The sequence below is a fragment of the Gallus gallus genome, chromosome Z (genome assembly GCF_016699485.2).
Source record: "Gallus gallus isolate bGalGal1 chromosome Z, bGalGal1.mat.broiler.GRCg7b, whole genome shotgun sequence".
In the NCBI taxonomy this organism is placed as follows: domain Eukaryota; kingdom Metazoa; phylum Chordata; class Aves; order Galliformes; family Phasianidae; genus Gallus; species Gallus gallus.
Genome location: NC_052572.1, coordinates 32301646 through 32323620, shown reverse-complemented (window position 1 = coordinate 32323620; position 21975 = coordinate 32301646). Strand labels below are relative to the sequence as shown.

The 21975-nt window shown below is 37.0% G+C and overlaps 1 protein-coding gene across 3 annotated transcripts in view; it reads left to right on the top strand.

Annotated features, from left to right (window-relative positions):
• TTC39B (tetratricopeptide repeat domain 39B) overlaps positions 1 to 21975 on the top strand; it is a 76714-nt gene that overhangs the window by 23558 nt on the left and 31181 nt on the right. For 2 of the 3 annotated variants that reach the window (XM_004949103.5, XM_040656057.2), the window contains exons 1-2: positions 7189 to 7452; positions 19438 to 19542. In XM_004949103.5, the coding sequence (XP_004949160.1) occupies positions 7310 to 7452; positions 19438 to 19542 (248 nt within the window). In that variant the 5' untranslated portion in view covers positions 7189 to 7309. Of the gene's footprint in view, positions 1 to 455; positions 491 to 7188; positions 7453 to 19437; positions 19543 to 21975 lie in introns of those variants that run through there. The other variant, XM_424931.8, reaches the window with a different exon arrangement.

The window sequence follows — 21975 nt, the reverse complement described above, 5'->3', positions numbered from 1 at the left end:
AGGAACTTAAGTTGCTTTCTTTCAGTGTTGTTTTTGTTCTGCAAACACTTCTTTTTTTGAAAATTTGTTGCAGGCATTATGATGCTTGTGTTATTGGTGGTAAATTACACTAAGAATGCTGTTTAAGTTTTGTATCATTTTATTCCTTTGCATACCACATTCGTGAGGTGTAAGACTGTATTTCCCTCAGTAATTTGAACAGTGGAGGTTTAAGAGTCTGGAGAGGAGAAAAATCTATGTTTATACTTACCATTAAACTGTACTCTAGTGTCGTGAGCCTATGGAAAATGTATTTGGGTGATGATTTGCACTGAAAGCAGGACTATGAATAATCCAGTAATTACTCTGTATTGCAGAACGAATGCTGCCTGGTAAACGTAAATTTCTACTGTGTTACATAAAGGGTCCCTGAGTATACACAGAGTATTGATTGAAACCCTTTCTTTCTTTTCCAGGAAAATTTTGAAGATGCTTTTGAAGACATCCCTGTGTAAGTAACATTTTATAAATTGTGGGTTTGTTTTTTTAACGGTATACAGTAATGAAATACTGCATGCACACCTTCTCGGTGAAAAATGGTTTTATATGCACCAACTTCATATTTTCTAGAGCAGTTACAAGGTCTCAAGAGCTGGGAAATGGAAGTGTAATTAGGTTGATGTATATGATGAAGTGCTTGTCAACAAATGAGAAAGTTGTAAAGAATTAACAATTTTAGCAGCTTTGTTGCATGCTGACAGCTGCAGGCAAATTTCTGCATAGTGAGAAAAAGATAACTTACATAAGTTGAAAAAGTTTGGATGACACATAATACTTGACTACCAAAACAATACTTTTAAATGGAAATTGCTACACCAACTGTTGCACAGATATTTTTCCGTAATGTAGTTAGGTACATCTATATATATGTATTTATATATACATTTTGTCTATAATATATGTGTATATGTAAATATAATATGTATATATATATAATATATATATGTTTTAAAACAAATTTTCCATTTGTTTAGACTGCACAGATTCTAGTTCAGCCTGTTTCAGTAACGTAGGACCACCTACAGTTCTTGTGGAGTAATAGTTGAGAGATCACAGTGTGAACTTTATAACCTATCCTTATGGTTATTAGAAAAGGAAAAGAGAGCTGGGCAGCTGTGCAACAGATTCTTTTTCAGGACTAGGAGAACATGCAGTGTGACTAACTGCATTCACTGAGCTCTTATTCATTTTTCTAATCTTTTTCTGATTACTTCTGTATTTTATGTAGAAAATAATGCATAAATTCATCTTCACACCTCAAGAACCGTTTAAGTTTACAGAACAGCTACATCAGAAAACCTTTAGTTACATAGTATGGACAAGAACGGCATTTAAACAGAGTCTGAAATTATGAGTGATGATTGCATGTGGTGTTAAAATAGGCTGTACTAAAAAAAACTGCCATAGATGGAAAGGGCAGTGTTTGTCATCCTTTCGGAAGCCTAGCATGCTGCCTTGTCATGAGATGTGTGTTGTGTGCTGAACGTTCTTCATGGAGTGTGTCTTCTGTTTCTTTGGTTGGTTGAGTAGCACAAATATGAGATAACAGCTTTAGCCCTGAAATAATTTGGGGGTTAACCTTTGTCATATTATTTGGCAGGCTACTGAACCAGTAAAGACCTCACTTTTTGTAGCTCTCAAGATACCTACTAAAATGTACTGTGTTCAGACTCATAAATGCTGCCCAGGTGTACTTGGCAATGCCTCTCCTAAACAGACAGCTGTTTAAATAATGCTTTAGCGATAAGAGAGATGTGCTTTCCTATTAATTTGCTGAAATCAAGGAAGCAGTGGTCTTCTCAAATCCAGCAGAATGTATAGATTAACAGGCAAGTATATGAGATTTTCCCACATTGGGCTTTGAATGTCCTTATTTCTTGAGTGTATTTTTGGACTTAAGTGTGAATGAAGGGGCTAGTAATATTCAAGAGAAAGTATTCATAGTTTTCTATGCATACTTCTAAAATCTCTGCCATTATTCCAACTTATACAACGTATGGGTTTTAATATTACTATGTAATCCTGTTTTTTAATTTTTTTAAGCTTTTTCTTCCAAAGAGGGATAATTACTTGGAGCTGAATTTTAGTAGTTTTGAACTACATTTTGTTCCATTTGAATTATCTGGTGGCAGTTAACTGGTGAAAGATACCAGGAGTACATGTCTGAGCAGCACTGTTCTTCCAACTATTAAGATCTTTTCAGTCTAATTTAGAAATTTGGATTCAACTGTAATATTAATGCAAAACATGATTTGGAATCTAAAATAGGACTGTAGGAATGTTATAGTATGGAAGGACCTTTGTTAGTTTTATACCTTACTACTGGCTTTGAGTAGCTTTCATTAGATATTTGCAGGTAGTGAGGAGGTTGTTGAAGACTTCTGCTTAGTCAGCAGTATTAAAGACGTTTGAGTTCTTAACTATCCTGGATAAAAGGAAGGGAAAGGAAATTGCCTACCTATTAAAGTTTTGCAGGATTCTGAAAAGCATTAGTGATTAACCGTGTCAACTTCTTTTTACACTTAAACATTCTGCTGAAGCTACAGTAAGTTTCAGGTGTTTCTGTTAGCACTTTCTTCTGGTTCACATGTGTTTACTGTAGGTGAGAGAGGAATGGGCCATGAGCAGTGAACTGAGCCTCGTGTCATAGTGATTACTGTCTTATGAACTTACACCTTCCCCTACCAGATGACTCAAGCTTTCCCTGTACATGTCCTCATGACCTAGTTACCCCTCCTTCCCCCACATGCATCTTCCTTACTCCTGGATGGTCAATGTGCAGTTTCATTTTTCAGCAGGTCAGTGCAAGTATTATGCTGCAACTTTTCCCTCAGTGGGTCCCTATTTCATGCATTTCTGCACTACCTAGATCTTGACTTAAATTATCTCTCAGACCTGCTATGGTTCTGTAAAATTTAGTTGGTTGACACTGGTCAATAGGTTAAGAGATTAAGAGTGTGATCAGACAGTTGCCATAATTAGTGTACATTACTTGCTTGGAAAATAAAGCTTGTAGGGAAGACTTGTGAAGATTTGAACAATAAGAATAGGATATTCTTGGAATACTAGCTGCTCATGACTTGCTCTGTTTAGATAATTAGCTACTTTTCAGTTGTGGACATTATGTAGAACTATGTATATTCTTCTGCATCTGTCCAGGATTTATCACTTAACTAGGCTTTCTCCTTTCTCAAATTCTATAAAGAACCATTGGTCTGTATATTGCTTCAGTAAGTACTAGCAAATAATTTTGTTGCATTATCTTCTCTTTGACTGTCTTTATTCACTTTTTAAATTGTTATTATTGCTGAACTATGGATAGGTTGTATAAAGTTGAATGCTAAAAGGACAATGAGTTATCTTAAGAGGGTGAAATCCTTCCCTAAATCTCTATTGCTGGCTGCTGTATCTGTGGATGAGTCCAGGAGGAAATCAGTCTTTGCTCTGATTGTCTAAATGGATTAGACTCTTTATCTAGACTCTTTTGTTATCTTTTACTTGTGTTAGCTACTCTAGGTATGTTCAGCTGGTGCCCTTGGCTTACAGAAATATGAGTGGATCACTAAGTGTAAATAGATTTCTATATTGACTGGAGTTAAAGTAAGGCTACTAGCAGTCATTCTGCCATTTTGCTTAGAAGGAACAGTGGCACGTGACATAGTATCTTCTCTGCTGAACTTAGCTACTGAGTTTTCTAGGTCTTGGCTAGAATTTTTGGTATAGCATGTTCAACCTCACAGGGAGGATAGGCGGGATAAACATGAAACTAAATCTTCCATTATGTGGTTGTGTTAACTCAGAACTATTTTTGTACTAGCATCTCCTTTTGCAAAATGATTGAGTAACTTGAAACAAATGGATCTTTCTGTTTTTAAATTTCAAACCTCTGCCAGTAATTAAGTTTTGTGGTGGTAAGCTGCTGCTTACCACATATTTTGCTGTGCTTCCATTCGAGTGTCTGCTTGCTGTAAGTGTTGTGCAAGTCTATTTTATAGGGTAACTTGATGTTATTAGCTGCAAAGGCTCTATAGTTTCAAAAACATGCATGAATACAACAGATCTGTAATTTTTTCTTTTAATTCTTGCTAAAATGCTTCACCAGTATCTGAATTTTGTGGTGTAAAAGCTATCAAATATAGTTCTAACCTTATTTCTGCCCCCAGATTATTCATAAATTCTTTTTATGGAATACAGAAATCCATGTTTTCTGTTAGAATGTGGAATGTATATCTTTACAAGAAGATCATTAGAAGGCATGAGCTCTTTCCAGCTTCTAGTCGTATTATGCGTAGTACTGTACTGACCGTTGTCATTGATATTTTTTGTATGTATTTTCTCCTCCGAAGTTCTCCATCTGTTAGAAACTTATACGAAATGTTAATTACTTTGATTTTTTCTCTCGTTTCGTTTAATTTTTCCTTAAAGTGTCATCTTTATGTGACAGGAATAAGTTACCATCAAATTATCATACTTTCCAATAGTCTCGTGGGTGTGCAATATTTTTCTCTAAGGTAAAGGCAAGAAAACATGTTCAATTACCACCCATTTATCAAGGGCTTATTTAAACTAGCAACAACAAATTTGGAGTAACAATATTATGGTAACTGTCTGGATTTATTTTATAGAGGAAGCCCTCTAGTTGTCTTTGGGAAGAAACGTAGTCTGCCTGAGTGCTGCAATCAGTTCACTTACAGAGGCGGTCTTCACATTGCTCTCTTTGTGTAGAGAGTTCTTTCACTAGATCACGCATTGTACCATTGATGGGAGAACTGGAAAAATAGTGTGATCTCCTGTAAATATAACTGAACAATGAAATAGAGGAAATATTGAAGCTAGAATTCTACAGAGAAACAGACCGATGAGTTTTGATGAAGAATGGATTTCTTAGAATTTTCTATCCTTACTGATTCCAGCGAAAGTGCCCACATTTTACTGTTGTATTATCGTTCCTTTTGCATTTCCTTTTCCTACCCAAAGCTGGATTCAGTTAATCCTTGATCCTACCAAAGCAGCTCTGTGTGGTATTACTGGGGTGATAGATTAAGGGCCAGAAGTGTTTAAGGAAGTTAGAGCAGGTTATCCTTGTAATCTCAGAAGTGTAGTTAAGATTTCGGTTATACCTGCACATGTATCTGTGTTTTGTCAGTTAAGGAGGCTGAAGAGCTGAAGAAATGGCTCTAAATTCAAACTTGAATTCAGGGAGCCAAGAATGTGTAATAACTATGTTTTTCTCTACATTGCTGTAAAGCAGTGAGAAGTAGCTGTTAACTATTTGTGATAAAAGTTTTATGGTTTGTTTTTTTGTTTTTTTGGTTTTTTTTTTTGAATGTAATAACATTTTCAGAGTTATGTAAGTATGGTATGCTAGCTACTTTATTTTGTTAGTCTAAAGATTTGCAACAGCAGTAGTCCGGACAGAAGCCTAATATAACTTGCTTAAGTTTGAGGGGTTTTGAGTGGGCAATAATTGGGTTATTGCTAATTATTCTGTTGCAACTACACCTGTTGTCTCTGGTGCAACACTTGTTTGAGTTGGTGTCTTCAGGCCAAATATTGGTATTTCGTGATGACCTTGAAATGCAATTCACATGTCATTGTCTTCTTAAAAAGGGGAGAAAAAGAAAGGCAGCAGCAACAAACGAATGAGGTATTACAAAGTTTCTAGAACAGCAGAGATGTGAAATTGGGCTGGCAGCAGAACTGTATTTGGTTGGGGACACTGAGCTGCTGAGTCATAGTTTAACTTACGCATGGTTGTACTGTGGATCAGTTATAGGTAGTCAATGGCATGCTGTGTTCCTATGGGTGTCTTATGGGACAAGCATTAATTTGGTGGTGAGCTAGTGAAAGTACTGAGAAGCTGTGGTGGAATCAGTTGTATGGGGAAAAAAACCCATACACTTAGCCATTGCTGGCTTGGAAGGCAGTGTCAGAGTGGTAGGTATTAATAATACAATTTCTGATTTCTTCATGGATACTCTTTGAGAATGGTATTTATTACACATACTTTGCTGAGCCAAAATTCGCCTTATTTTTACCTTTTTTTTTTTTTTTCCTGATTGAGTGAACAATTACTGGCACATATTAATAAAATCCTTCGTACTGTCTGGTTTGTCTTACCTGATTGCAGCCCCTGGTTTCCTCCAGGGTTTCAGGAAATAACGTGCAACTCTTTCCTAGTGTTTGTGTGATGCGTGTGTTTGCTTCCCAGTATTTGTTTGATGCAAAATACATTCTCACGTGTTTTGAAAAGTGATTTTTTTTTTTAAATAGATACGTTTCACATATTGCTTAATACCCATCTGTTGTGACAAATTTCAGTAAATGCAAAGCTATTGTTTACTGTACTGTTCTAATGGCTTTCCCTGAGGAGTTTCTTTGAACAAAGCTCAGTTCCTCACAGCGGTCACAGTTGTGAATAGATCTTCTTTAGCCCCCATGCTATAGCTTTAAAGAACGTTTTTAAAAGGTAACAATAGGTGGAGAAAGGCGGGTGGAGGGGGGGAGTTAAGACAAAGGGGGGGAGATGGAAAGAGGGGAGAGGCATGGCTTAATTTTCTTCCCCATAGCACCCATGGGCTGAGCTTTCTCCTCTCTCATCTGGAGAGACTAGACCTAAGGGATGAAACTATTCCTGCTTGCTTCTGATTCCTACTTTGTCCTGTTGCTACTGATATTCCTGAAGATAACTTAATTTTTTATATCAGCTGAGCTGTTGCTTTGTTGAAGTCTTGGGATTTTAGCTAAAAATTTGAATTTCTAGGAAAAAGAGTGTCAAAGGAGAAGCAAAATCGTTGATTTGTGTGAGGAGTATGAAATAGTGAAAATCCAGCATAAGCCAGTTAGTTCTCCACAGAGGGCTGTTTGCTCCCAACTCCTGCACGTTTGTTCTATTTTTACTGCGTTTGCATTAGTATACTTCTCTTTCTCTGTCTGACTTAATAGAAAAGGTGATAGAATTATTCAGTGAGCACTGAGGCAACTTCCTTTTTGTCTTTAAATATAAATCACTTTGCGCTCCTCCTGTCTCCATTTTCTCCTTGCAGTTAGGAGTGATGGATTAGAATTAGGCTGCAGCACAGATTGGGAAAATCTCCCAGCATTCTCTTCCCGCAGAGGCATCAGCTTCCAGCATTGACTGTAGCTGCTGCCACTCTAACTGACATTTCTTTTAAATTCAGCTATGGAGAGTGCCTCAGATGCCAGCTGCTGGCTTGTGAACTTTTATCCTCTATTCTTTTTGCTTTAACTCATTAATGGAACCTCACGGATGCTGAGGAGTAAAACAGTTTTCTCTGCGTGCTTTTTTTCCTGTCTTTTTGATGTGTGGTGGAAAAGGGACAGTGAAAGAAGAAGCACTTATTTTTGCTTAAGGACTATATTTACTTACCTGAAGTTAACCAAATTAGCTCTGTAAGTACATTATTTCTGCCTATTAGTTACTGAAAATGTAATTGTGATAGCCAGATACATGGGATTTTGTCTGTGGAAATCTACTTTAGCAGGTATGCTGAAGATTAAATAAAATATTGTAGTTTAGATTGAGTTTCTCGGAGAGGAGAGAAAAAGGTTATGTTATGTTCAGTATCGATTTAAGAAATAATTGTTTCTCCTCTGCACTTTGCAGTGGTGAACAATGCTTCTGGCAAGCAGCAGCTTCTCTGCTGATGTCAGTGCTTAATCAGCGAGGATGCTGTGGATTGTAGAACACCGCAAGGTGTGTATTTTGGGATGCTGTTCTTTAAAATGTGGCAGTTGAAGGACAGTGTAAGTCCTGTAGTCATTTTCTGCACTTGCAGATTATATCTTTTCTTGGTAGGTGTACTGATTAAGCCTTTGAGGTAGTATAATTTTTGACTTGAATAATTTATTTAATGGAATGCAGTTCTGTGCTGTTTAAGTACTAAATGCTATGTATAACGCAGTGTGTTTTTTACAGATTGTAGAAATGTAAGGTCTCCAACAATGGCTGTAAGCTTACTATTTGATGAATTCAGATAAATTGTTTTAAAGTTAGGTAGAACGGTCCTGTTAGTAGGACCACACTGCCCTAATTGTCTGCTTGGATCTAAGCCAGTATTTGTGTGACGCAGTGCAAGTCCCATAAACATCTGGCCTGATTTGGTGTCCTACTTGCTGGATGATTTATTTCTTATCTTTTCTGTGGCAAGATAAGTGGACTTTTTTATTCATTTTGTGTAAATCTGTCAATAAGCAGTTATTATTACTTCTATGTGCTAGCTCTTTTCAAAGCTCTTTTCTCTTCTTGAAACTGTTTTCTTACGTCCTACTCCATATGGGAAATGCTGAACAGATTGATTTTTTATTATTTTTAACTATGTAGCTATACATCTATGCTGCATATTAAATTTTGACTGTATTGTTCTCTAGCACAATCAGATGTTCATTTTTTTGCACACTGTATCTTGCATTGACCTCAAATGGATTATTTCATATAAGGTATTAGACTGATATGGGGTATTCAAACATAGTAAATTCTCAGTTTATCTGCATGTCAACATGCTAAATAATGTAACAATTTCAATTTCAGCATGTTAAATAAATTTAACATATCACATGCTAAAATGTACACCTAAATATACTATTGAATTACTGTGTTTTGTTAGTAAATTTGATAACAACCTTTTATAATGGTATGCATTTCTATTAGTGTCCAACAGAACAGTGTGAAGCAAATTTTTACTTTTTTACCTGCAGACCAACACTGCTTTGTTTTTTTTTTCTCTCTCTCCCCCCCATCAAAGTGGTCCCTTTAAAATTCTCAAGATCTTTTTTTTTTTTTTTTTGCTGGCTAAGTTTGGGGTTACGTATGTTTTGCAAGGTTGCATTAAAGTCATACTTCATTTGCTTGAATAGGCTTCTATCACAATTACACTAGTGATTATATTAATTATATGTGCATATTCAGATAGGTAAATGGTAGCAGTGTTGGGTTTTGCAGTGTCTTTTTTCTCACAGTATGGCTGATTCGTTATGGAAAATGTGTGTTTTGTTTACTGTGCATGTGCAGTGCCAATTGCTGTTGAAGTAAATAGTAGGTAAGAGCAGATAAAGGTGATTTTCCTTTTCCTTTTTTTGGTCATCACTGTAGCTTCTCTTTGACTTTCAGAGGGGTGCACTGTGATGTTGGCAATGACAGATGCTGGTCACCCTGTAAGAAGAGTTTAATATTAACCCTTTATTTTCTGTGCCATTTGGGACTTCAGTAGATGAAGAGCTTTACCTCAGTTTTCTTGCCTTGTGCTTCTTCAATCATATTGTTGCATCTGTACAGCATATGTGAGAACAGAGCAATTGGATGCTTTCGTGTGCTATGGAGGGACTACATTAATAATAAATATACAGCTAAATAAATACAATGTTTCTGGTGTGAAACACCATTGGGAAACTTCTTTTATCTGCCTCCACTACCCCGTGAAGTAATAGATGTATATTAGAGCAAATGTTTGGGAGGGAGCAAAATCTTTTGGTCACTTCATTGCATTTCATTACTAGGTTCTTGTGAAGTGGTACTGTAGGCGATGAATTTCCTTTTATCTAGAACAAACACAACTCTATTCCTACTGCTGATACAAGGAGTAGTACTTCCTAAAATAAAGCCCTTGTCTCCTGTAGTGTATATCTAATTTTAGCCTTTCTGAACTTCATAAACCTTACTATATTAAATCAGGAACGGAGGCCAGACACCCCTCTTGAAGTGCCAACATTTCTCCCTGACTTCTGATCCATGAGGAATAAAGCTTCTTCTAGCTACCATCTGTCATCTTTGTTAGATCATGTATGTCTGATGAGATAGGAACTTTAATAAAACCTTTTTGTAGTTTCTTTACGTAGCGAATGGTCTCACTTATATGAATTTTCCAGAGTTGAATAAAACTGCCAATTTTCTTACAAGAATGTGCTTCTGGGTCTCTTTTACCTCCCTGTTTATGTTTTCAGAGTTGAATTCTGTTCAGTTTTGTTGAACCTGACAGGGGTTTTAAATGTTGTTTCAGGAGAGGGACATCGAATGAAACAGTCTGAAAAGAGTACAGAAAAGCTGCACGGCAAATTTTTTTACAGAAGGTCTGAAAGTAATGACCCATGTAATTAATTGGCATAAGAGTCTACTGTGGTTAGCAGCTTGAGAGGACATTGCCATGTGCTCTTAGAACACCCAGGCACAGATAATGAGAGCAGAAGTGTTACACAATCATCTTCAGACAATTACAGAGGTAGTAGTTAGCACAATGCTTATTAACATTCAGCAGCCCCCTTTTCCAGTGGCAAACATTCAGCAGCAGTATTTATTGATGAGTTAAAATGTTATCTTGCTGAAATTCCAGTACTCAGTGAAAAGTTGTCAGTTTTAACTCTTGGAAATTTTGATGTTAAGAGAGAAGCTAAAGTCCTCCTTATTTTCATGCATAATTTAATAATTCCTGATTTTTCACTAGGAGCAATGACTTCATTTCTCACACGGATACTTCAGTACTTCTTAATGTTTTTCTTTCTGATAGTTTCATCTTTCCTTCTTTCTTTCTTTCTTTCTTTCTTTCTTTCTTTCTTTTTTGCAACTGTTTCTTTTGAAAATTGACATTTTGATGCTTTCTGCTGATTATATATACAAATTTATAGTAACAGTTAGCTAGGGTTTCTTTTCTCTCTGCATCAACATTTCTGCTTCCACTGAAAGATGAGGGGGAAGAAGGAATTTAACTTTTAAAATATACTAGCTATGATATTGCTTGATCATGTAAGTGCTAATAGAGGCAACTGTCTTAGTATTGCAGTAACAGCAGTGTAATTCATGGTTTTAGACTTAAAAATAACAGACTAACTGCTAGTAGCTGATAATGAAATAGCGTTGGGAGTGAAAGTACAAGCCAACTGAACTAAATTCTCTCATGGCATAGCATTTCTGTCTTCTGCTATTACTAGTGCTATTTTGTGGATAGATGACTACCTGCTGTCTCCAGAAATCAAGTAAAACATAAACTCCTACTTGGGTAAGAGTAATGTGGTTTGCTTCTTTTATGGAATATTAATTTAATTGCAGTGTCCAGTAAAGCCTGTAGGGAGGAGTGAAAGTGTTACTATTATGATTTTTCCAAAATAACAAATGGTGTGAACTGACATCAGTTCTCTGTGCAGTGCCTCCCTACCCACAGGTGGATCAACGCTCCTGCACAACTTGGTGTTATCTGTAAACTTAACAAAAGGACACTCAATCCCTTCATCAATATTGTTGAAAAAGATATTGGAAAAAAAATCTGGCCCTCATTCTGAGCCCTAGGAATGACTTGTGACTGATGGCCAGCTGGATTTAAGCCTATTCACAGCAACCCTTTGGACCCAGCCATCCAGCTAGTTTTAACCAGTGAACAGGACATCTGTCCAAACAAGCAGCAGCCATTTTCTCCAGGAGAAGGCTGTGGGAAAGAGTATAAAATGCCATGTTAAAGTCCAAGTAAACAGCAGACAGAACCTTCTCATTGTCCACTAAACAGGTCATCCTGTCGTAGGAGGACATCACGTTAGTCAGACATTTCATAAACCCTTTCTGACTGGGTCAGATCACTTAGTTATCCTGCACCACATCCTGTGCTGTGATGGTACTCGAGATGATCTGCTGCATGACTTCCCCAGGTACTGAGCTCAGGCTGACAGATTCAGTTCCCTGGATCATCCTTCTGACTGTTCTTGCAGACAGACATGAAAGTCATCAGTCTGCAGTCATCTGGGGTCTTGCTGGTCAACCAGAACTGCTGGTAAATTCTTGAAAGTGGCCTGGCAAGTACTTAACATATCTTCTTCCTCATCCTTCAGCCGGGGGCTAGGGTATGTGTTATGTGTTTTGTGTTCTTGTTTTGTTGTTTGGATTTGTTTGATTTAGAAAACTGACAATTTTTGAATGGATCATAATATAGTGAACTTTCAGTGTAACCTCTGCCTGTTCACAATTTTGGCCAGAAGTTGAGTAATGTTGTTTCCTTAATAAATGTTGTTTCCTTAATAAATGTTGTTTCCTTAATAAATGTTGAGCACACAGACTACAGCGTGCATTGATGAAGTTCTGAAACAGTGAAGGCATTACGCCTTCAAAGTAATTATTTCATCAAGTCTGTCTTACTACAGAATGAAATTTTTGTGAATGTTTCCCATAAGTTAGCAACATTTCCTTTGAATGTATAATCTGCACAGATTTTACATTTGCAAAATCCATGTTTCTCATGAAGGGATGTGTGCACAATCTACTATGGAGATAAAACTGATATAAAACTGTCTCTGCTTCTGTTTTTAAAAATCAAAACAAAACAAGAAAGAATCCCACCTTTCTGAGTGTTTTAAGAGTACTCTCTTGCAATAAGAAAATAATCCAGCATAGCTAAAAGCTACAGTCCTTGCTTCCATGGCCATTTCTAACTTTCACAGTATGTGAGTCTGAATTGTACTACCAAGAACCTTGCAAACTTTCCAACTGCGGACATAATAGACTTTGTTCTAAAGAAGACAAAGTAAATGACCCAACTCTTTTGTAAGCAAAAGGTTACTGTAACCTTCATTTCATCTCATAAAACTGCTGGTGGGTATTTACTATTTTATCTGTGGTAGGTAGGTAGTACACCAGTAAAATATCTCACTGTTTATCTGATGGGATTTCTACTTGTGTTGCAACTTAATGCCTGTGTGAGGGATTGATGAGTGATAGCGAATAACATTGCCCATTAGGAAACTACCCAAATTAGATTTTTGCACTCCTCTAACCAGAAGAGTAGAATATTACTATTGATTGACTCATATGAGTGATGAATGATCAGGACAGTGAAACAGATTTTTCTTCTCAAGGGTGAGGAATAGTGAGTTTAAAACTATGAAGAAAAATATCTGGAGATTTCCAGGTAGCAGAACCAATAGCTGAGTTCTCTGTATACTTGCTCGGGTATGATGGTTACACATGGAAGCAGGTTAACATGAAAATTATTCCCGCCAGAGATTGGATATCTTTACAGTTCCTAGCTGCAGATATAAAAAGTCCCAGTGCAGTCCTGTACATCACTGCTGTTTTGAGTCAGTACTCTGAATTAAAAATGCAGCAAAAACGATGCCAGGGGCAGAAATCTTTTCTGCTGCAGTAATGCAGTGTCAGGGTCATTTGAGATAAGTAAGTAGTGATGTGGTAATGGCATTTTAAGTGTTTTGGATCCTTGCTAAATCATAAGGTAAGCAAAGAGGATGTGAAGAATGTTTTGGCATGTAAAGACATTGAATAGTTCAGTTGGAAGGAGTCCTCAGAGATCATCTGATCTTGATCTCTGATCTCTTCATGGCTATTGAAAAGTTACAGCACAGTGAGGTCGCTTCTCAGCTTCCTCTTCTGTAGGCTTGGCAACCTGAATGTGCTCAGCCTCCCCTCACTAGACATGCCTTCCTGCCCTGGTACCAGCTTTGGTGACCTTCTCTGCACACTTGCAAGTACCTTAACATCCTTTTATGTGGTAGAGCCCAGAACTGTGCACAGTATCTAAGGTGAGGTTGCACCAACACCAAATGTAGCGGGATAATCACTGCTTTTGGCCATTTGGCTGTGCTGTGTCTCTTGCACCTCAAAATGAGGTTTGCTCTCTTGGCTGCCAGGGCACACTGCTGGCTTGTACTTAACCTAGTGTCACTGGCACCCAGATCCTTCTCTGCCGAGCTGCTCTCCAGCCAGCTGTCTCGCAGTCTATGCTTGTGTCTTGTAATTACTGTCCAAAGCACAACAGAAACACCCTTTGTGAATTTCATGCCATTGATTGCCCAATGGTTGAATGCCCATTGTTCAGGAGCCCATTGTGAGGCCTCTCATCTCTCAAGGGAGTCAATAGCACCTCTCAGTTTAGTGTCATTAGCAAACTTGTTAAGATTGTGTTCAAATCCTGTGTCCAGATTATTTATGGAAAAGAAGCTGAATAGGACTAGCCCTAGAGTTGAGCTCTTGGGCTATCTAATATTCACATGATTTGAATAGGAAATGATGATTTAATGATTTCTTTGTAAACTGACAGAGAATGTGTAGTTGAATACAGCTTTTGATCTTGTCTGGGAGAACGTCTTCCAGGAAGACAGTGAATTCCAACCCACTAAGACTTGGAAGGCTTGAGTTTATGTTAAGCACAGATAGCAGTGTATATCAAACACAGAGATTTATATTTCAACCATGAAAAAATCGCTGGGTGCGTGCATGGTAGTCCTGCACAGGAGGAAGGAGAAGAAGGATCCTATCAGCTAAAGATACCAGAATAACCACTGATCTTGGACATTACAAAGGAAAAATACATTTAAAGTAAAGCAGTGTCCAAAAATAACACAAGCCATCCCAGCCAGGAAAGCAGAATAACTGGGTACATTCTAGTGACACAACACTGCTGTTTATTGTTATGTTCTGAGAAAAACTTAATTATTCATTTCATTTCAACATAAGCAGCAAAATATTGGATTTCCTTACCAAAGGCAAGCTCTGTTTTGGAGTTGTGGAAACAGTGATTAGCATCAACAAGCATCAGCTTTTGACAGTGTATTAAGGCTTCACCATCTACCTGGCGAAAATACATTTTAATGCTGTTTTGTCATCATTGTCTTAGCAATAAATATCCTATTAGATACTTGCATGCATGTTACTCAAGAAGACAATAGATAGTAGTTTCTTACTGTCTTATCTGTTGGTATTCTGACTGAACCCAAAGTGATTTTTATTTGAGTTAAGGAAACAGACTATATCTAAAAGATATCTAAAATATCTAAAAGATTCTTCCTTAGTAAAGCTTCAGTAAATGCAGAGGGTCACATACTTGCGAGTTCTTTCCTGAGAAATTATTCCTTTAGATGCAGTGCATCTTACTTTCTTGATTCTTTACATCAAAATTGTATCCTCTCTATGATGTTCTTCAACATCTTTATCGAAGACCTCAACAGTGGGATTGAGTTCAGCGTCAGCAAGTTTGCAGACACCTAGCTGGGTGGTGCAGCTGGGTGTTATATCTGGTTTTGGGCAATCCCACATGTGTGTACAGGCTGACAGAACCTCTTGAGAGCAGCCCCGAGGAGAGAGCAAGGGAGGTCATCATGCTCGTCTGCTCTGCATTCCTGAGGGCTCATCTGGAGTACTGCGTTCAGGTCTGAGTCCCCAGCATGGGAATGATGTAGAGCTGTTGGAGTGGTCCAGAGGAGGGGCATGAGGATGATGAGGGGGCTGGAGCACCTCTCCTATGAAGAAAGGCTGTGAGCTGGGCTTGTTCTGTCCAGAGAACAGAAGTCTCTAGGGAGACCTCATTGCAGCCTTCCAGTACTTAAAGAGAGCTTACAAGCAAGAGAGAGACTGACTTTTTACACTGGTATGTAGTGATAGGACAAGGGGGAATGGTTTTAAGCTGAAGAAGAGGGGATACAGTTTAGATATTAGTAGGGTTGTTTTTACTCAGAGGGCAGTGAAGCGCTGTCACAGGCTGCCCAGAGAAGTTGTGGGTGCCCCATCCCTGGAGGTGTTCAAGGCCAGGTTGGATGGGGCCCTGGGGAGCCTGTGGTAACTGTGTGTGGTAACTGACATTTTTCCAGAGAGCTGTTGTTAAGTTGTTGCATTATGGTTGACTGACTAAATCTTAGATAGATACAAAGGCATGTTCCACTGGGTACTTTGAAGTCTCAATAACTGCCCTCCTAGAGTGATCTTACACCGAGCCAGGTGTGGACAGATAATTGTTTCTACCGAACTCATTAAATACTTGAATAACTTTATCTTAAACACTAGAGGAACAACTTTTTTTCGCCTACATTTTGAGCTAGTTGTCATTACCAGTTCAGCTCCATTTTAAATTAACTGGGGTGTGAGGGGGGGAAGGCGGTGAGAAGAGAAACTTAACAAGCTGTAAATGATTTTGATACTTTCAATTACTAATACTCCTTTATGTACGTACTGAGGGTTATTGTTCTAATAGTAAATATTTCAATACATACTAGAAGAGAGAGAATAAAGCCTCATTCTAGCCATCTGCTAAATCTCAACTTTGTTTATTTAAAAAAAAATATAAAAATGAAGCAATCAGTGGATATACAGTATTTTTTTAAAAAGCCTTTTAAGTTTTTTTCTTTGTTTGTTTTTCTTTGAAGAATTCGTTCCAATCAAACCATTTTTACTCTGGAAAGACAGATTATATATTCCATTTGTTAATCAAGCACATGCTGTGTGAAATTAGTTTCCTAAAACTTGGGAAGTCAAATGTGAACAGAGAAGCCTTGGAACTCGCAGTGGCAGCGATGCTTTGTTACTCAGAGACTAAATCTTACCCTTTCTCTTGTAATAGAAACACAGAGAGGTAGCAATTAGTTTTCTATAGCTATGTTTGCAGGTACTGCTTGTGGAATTAGCTAACAAAACCGAGTATTCTGCAAAGTTTTCAGTTGTTCACAATGAGTCTCTTTTATTTCTTATCACTGTTCTTTGGAGAGTGTGCTGTTGAAGACATTTAAAGAAGATATGTAAAAACACGTACATTTCTTTGCTAGCGATATATATCCTTTAATTTGAACAATTTTGTTCACATATTCAGCATTTAAATGCACTAAAAAATAAAATACATTACATTTAGTAAATTTGAATGTTTATCATGACAGTATTGAGTAATAAGAATGGGATCACAAACATACTTATGACTGACGATTGCTTTAATGGAAAACACTGAACCAGTTGAACAAAGTTACATGAAGTGCAAAGTCCTCTGTTTTGCCAAGGAGGTGCTGTACTTCCTCGTCTGTATTAGGTGATTCTCTTCATTCTGACTTCCTAAAGAATTTTGCTTTGAGAGCATGGATAGTTGCAGTCTCAACCCTTGGCAGCTATCCAAACTTGGTACACAGGTGATTTTTCTGGATTTAGAAATTACAATATGCAAAATACGGATCAAGTTTGTGGTTGACTTGGATACTCTTTTTTTTTTCTTTTTTTTCCCCTTAAACTAAAATTATAGAAATTGTGAATGCGTTATAAAAAGAGAGCATCTGTGTGTCTCCCACATGGCTTCCTTGGTCTATGGGTTAGTTTTTCAGAAAAGAACAGCAAAAAATATCTTCTGTATTAAAATCATAATCTAAAGAGATTTTCATTCAGTATTTTTTGATGTTGTAGTTTTTAAAAATTAGTACAGGTTATATCTAGGAAGTGCAAAATCTCCTCTTAGTGTCATTGCAAGCAACATCAAGACAGAAAGGTGTGTGTGCACCGAAACACGAAGGAGAAAGTTCCTAAAATCTATGTAGTCAGTGGCAAATCACTGCTTTCTAATAAAAATCTGCATACTTGGTAAACCACTTTCCTTTTTCTCCTCATCGAGGAGCCGATAGGAAGGATTAATCAGTTAATCTAAGTTAAGGACTTAGAAGAGAGAGTCTAAAATCAAAGAGATTATGCAAACCTTATTAAAAGGGGAAAACTAAAATTGTCCGTGATCCTGTTGAAGTCATAATGAAAATGACATCTAATTTTGTAGCCATCTTGGAACAGTGCTTTTACTCTTCTTCTTTCTTCCTCTTCTAATTTTTCGTTGAGATGTGAGATTCAGAAATTTGAGAAAGTGTGTAGTGAGGGGAAAATGAAGATCAAATGCACGGATTTACTGAGAGATACTGCCGTCATTGAGTACGCTTTATTATCAGCTGTCTAATGGAGATAATTCACACAGGGTTGGATAAGATTCAGGAGTTGGAAAATGAAGAAGAAAATCACATGGACACTTTTTTTAGAGTTCAGTTGTAGCACTACAACTGAAGCAGTCTCAAAGCTATAGCTTCTAGTAAAATCAATGAATTAATAGTTAAATGCACACTGTAAAGCTTTCTGAGTTAAACAGAGAAGACCTATGGTTAGTGAAACTACTATGTAAAGTTGTGTTGGGTGAGAGTAGCTGCCAGTCTTTGAATTGTGAATTGTTTGTTTATGTTCTATATTTTACAGTACAGTCTAGGGTATGATGAGCAGTATAGAAATAACAACAGGATACAGAGTTGTTTGACAGAAGCAGAAGAAAAATTACTGCTGTTACTTTATCTGATTTATAACTTGTTACTCTTATTTTTGTTATTGTGATCTATTTACTTGCATCTATACCTAAATAAAGCTTAGTAAAGATTGTTAAAATATTTGAATAAGGATTATTCTTCTTGCACTGATAAAATGCTATATAAAATCATTGTCGTTCGTGATCATATACTTCTACTGTCAGTTGACCAAAATTTGTTGGTTTTTTTCATGTACGTCTTAAAGAAAAGGAAAAGAAAAAAAAAAGGGCAAACTTGAAGAAATATTTTCATAGTTCATCTGGCCTTATCCCAATTTTCTGCCCCAGAAGGAATACAAAAGGCAGAACCAGTGTTCTTAAAAGTAGCGGATAGGTGGGAAAAAGAGTGGTTTTCTGTGTAAAAGCTTGTCCAGTCATATTTTAATATCCCCTTTTGTTTAGTTTTTTTGTTCTGTTTTGTTTTGTTTTCATGTGTGCTTTACTTCCAGATTTAGAATAGCTGAACTCCCTGTAGTTGATCTTTCTTAAATTCCTCTTTCAGGATTCATCTCTTATCGTGAACACTTAAATATTCATCTCATTGATGTGATCTGTTGCTTGCCACTGCTTAACCTTTCTTGAATAAAGCCCATTATAGAGCCTAAACCTGTTGTTTTAAAGCTGTAAACAGATTATCTTTTCCAGATCCAGATGCGCTCTTCAAAGGCTATGTAGCTGCTAGCTACTTGCTACTGCCCAGAATGTCTGGTGTGTGACCAGCTCCACACGGAGCAGTTTATGAGCGCTCCTTAACTATTGGACAAAACTGGCTGAGGTAGCAGTTTTGTTAGATAGCTTGCTCTTAAGCAATTCCAAGTAATTTTGCTGTGAAGTGAATTAGGAGGAACAAAAACTTTGGACATGGCTGCAGGCTTCTGACCGGAGTATTTTGGGGCATAGTTATTTGCAGAGTGAGTGTCTGCTTACTGCTTTCTTGGACGAAAACTATTATGTTGTCATCTCTCTCCAGACTTAGATCTGAATAGAGTCTGATGCTGCATGTATACTAAGACCTGAGAGGTTAGGTGCAATAACTTGGAAGTTTGTCACACAAATATTAAGAAAAATGACTCCATTGCATATTGACTGCTAAACAGGATGGTGAAGCCATAAACATCACTTTAGTAAGTTTTCTTATACATCTGTGGCATGGATAAAGAATCTGACTTGTTTTTGTAATGTTAGATTTTAAAAATGAGCAACGCAATACAATTGCTATCTAACACCTGCTCAGTTATATAAGAAAACAAATTTTTGTGTTTATATTTACAATTTGACTAAACTAAGAAGCTTGCTTTTTTTTTTTTAGGGCATCCAAGATGGATCTCAAGAGTGCTCTGGAGGAATGTTCAGTGGCACTGAATTTGTTTCTAAATAATAAGTTCTCTGAAGCCCTGGAATTACTTCGTCCATGGTGAGGTCATGATATTTGCTTAAATTTCCATAGACAGTGTAAAATATACTATCTGTAAGCTGAAGATTGATTAAAACCTCTGAAGATAGTAGCTTTCATTTATTCCATCTTGTCCAAGAATATTTCTCATATTCTGAGGTTTTAAAACTGCTCATTTCTCCTCATGTCACTCACATAAAAAAGTGGTCTTTTCACCTGCAGAAGGAAAAAGCAGAACAAGACCTTATCTAATGTGTCTTTGATCAGAGACTTTGTGCAATGGAGATATTTTTTCACACCATTACCAAACAAACAAAAAAAGCCTCCAGAATATTATCTTTAATGTTTTCTTAAATTACATCTGAGTGACATTTGTGTTTACTTTTAAATCAAGCCTTTCTATTTTCTTATTATCTTCTTCCCTGTTGCCTTTGCTCTTTACAATAAAGTCTTCATAAACTGACAGATGCAATTACATAGAATGTTCTAAAGAGCGTGTGTGTGCTCTTGCTTACTCAGTATCATAATAATCAGAGCAATACTGATAAACCTGGTAATACACAATAGCAGTCCTCTGCTTGCTCTATAAGTTATTCTAGTATTTGAAAGGAGACGTCATTACCATTTCACTGCAGTGAAATACAGAGGGGGAAGAACTCTTAGGATTAGAGCTGAAGCCTGTAACAATACAAGCTCATTATTTCTAGAAGGTGTTGGTGATAGCTATTTTAAATCATCTGCTGGGCCATACCCACATTGAGTTCAAGAGCAGGTAGCTAGGGAACTCGAAAGGTTAACTGGGTAAGTGTGGGTGAACTGTGACTGCGGGTAATCTGAGTGTCTGGGATCTGACTCCCATTCACGATCCTTTTCTTGTCTGATGTGTGTTATGTTGAAGGGTATTTCAGTGAGGGGGTTCTGTAATGTGTTCTGGTAGAGTGATGTGAAGTTCTCTCTGTTGGACAGTAGTAAGATCGAGTGACAATGGTGTGTTGGTAACGTTAGGTAGACAGTACAGACAAGTGAAAATACACTGTTGGAAGTGAAATGTTGGGAAAGTAATTTAACCATCTAATGTGTATCTGAGTTCTATTCTGTGCATGTTGTGCAGTGTCTTCAAACACAAACAAAATTGTGTGTTATAGAGTAACATTGTGAGAAAGTACAATACAGGAAGCTAGTTTTTTTTTTCTTTTTTTTAATTATTATGAAATAGTACTGCATATAAGGGTTGAGTATATTAATAAATACATGTACAAATATTTCCAAAATATATTAATATATATTTCATTAGATATACATTAGATTTGGCTTTATGTAATAAAACAGCTCTGTAAGTCATATCAACATTTTATACTGTAGTGTGGCTTTTTTTTTTAAGAACAGTTAAGTGTTTGTTTTAGTTGATGTATGCTATGAAGGAAAATAATACCCTAGATAATGTGGTTTCAACACTTAGAGTTCCTGGCAGTTAGCAGACCCTGAGCCTATTATATAGCATATTCAGCTAATCTTCAGTAGGGGGCTTAATCTAGCAAAGAAACAAATGCCACCTTTAAGAAAGAAGGTGAAAATTGTTTTACTGAAAAAAAATCTTTTAATGAAAGTTAAACGTAAGTTCTTAAAGAACATTTTAAAAAATAGAGGAGATGATATCTGTAAGAAATAAACAGACTAATGATGTATCTCCCCTGTTCTTACTAAAGTATTCTGTCTCCAAAACTATCCCAGGGTGTTAGCTCCTTGATTTAAAAAAAAAACAACACGTTGAAAAAACTGGAGAGGTAGCAGTGTAACCAGAAAACTAGTACATATAACCCCTGTGACTGAGAGGTGGGCTTTTTTTAGTTTGGCAGGAGACTTGGGGGATTAATCTGATAGTAGTTTGTAGCTATTGAAGGGAAGTGGCAGAGACAGTCTTATCCATAGTGGCAGATGGTAAAAGAAGAGGCAGTTGCCCTAAGTTGAGGCTTAGGAAGTTCAAACTGGTTGTTAGGAAAGAGTATGTTAAATGAGAAGTACAGCACCAGAGAAAGAATGGCAAGAGATGTGTGCAGTCTTCGTTTTCCTGAAGTTGTCCAAAGTTGGTAGGTAGGTTTTACTCCACTAACCTCTTTCCAACAACTTTTTTAATTGTGTGGTAATATTTTTCTGATGTTGTGAAATTCAGGCTGGCTCAGTGTAGCCTTTTATGCAGGACTGATTACATGTGTACTGCCCTTTCTGTTACACAGATGCAGATTTTTGTATCTTGGGATGATTTAACCATTTTCTAAGGATGTCCTTATCTCCATTGTTAAGTGAAAGCAGAGCCAAAGGAATATGTCATGGCTTAATTAGCTAAATTAAGCTGATATGCCAATGAACTTTAAATGGCAATATAATTATGTTCAAATGTTTATGTAACCTCTTTCGGACATTTTCTGGGGCTTGCTGCAGCAGTAGCCTATGAGG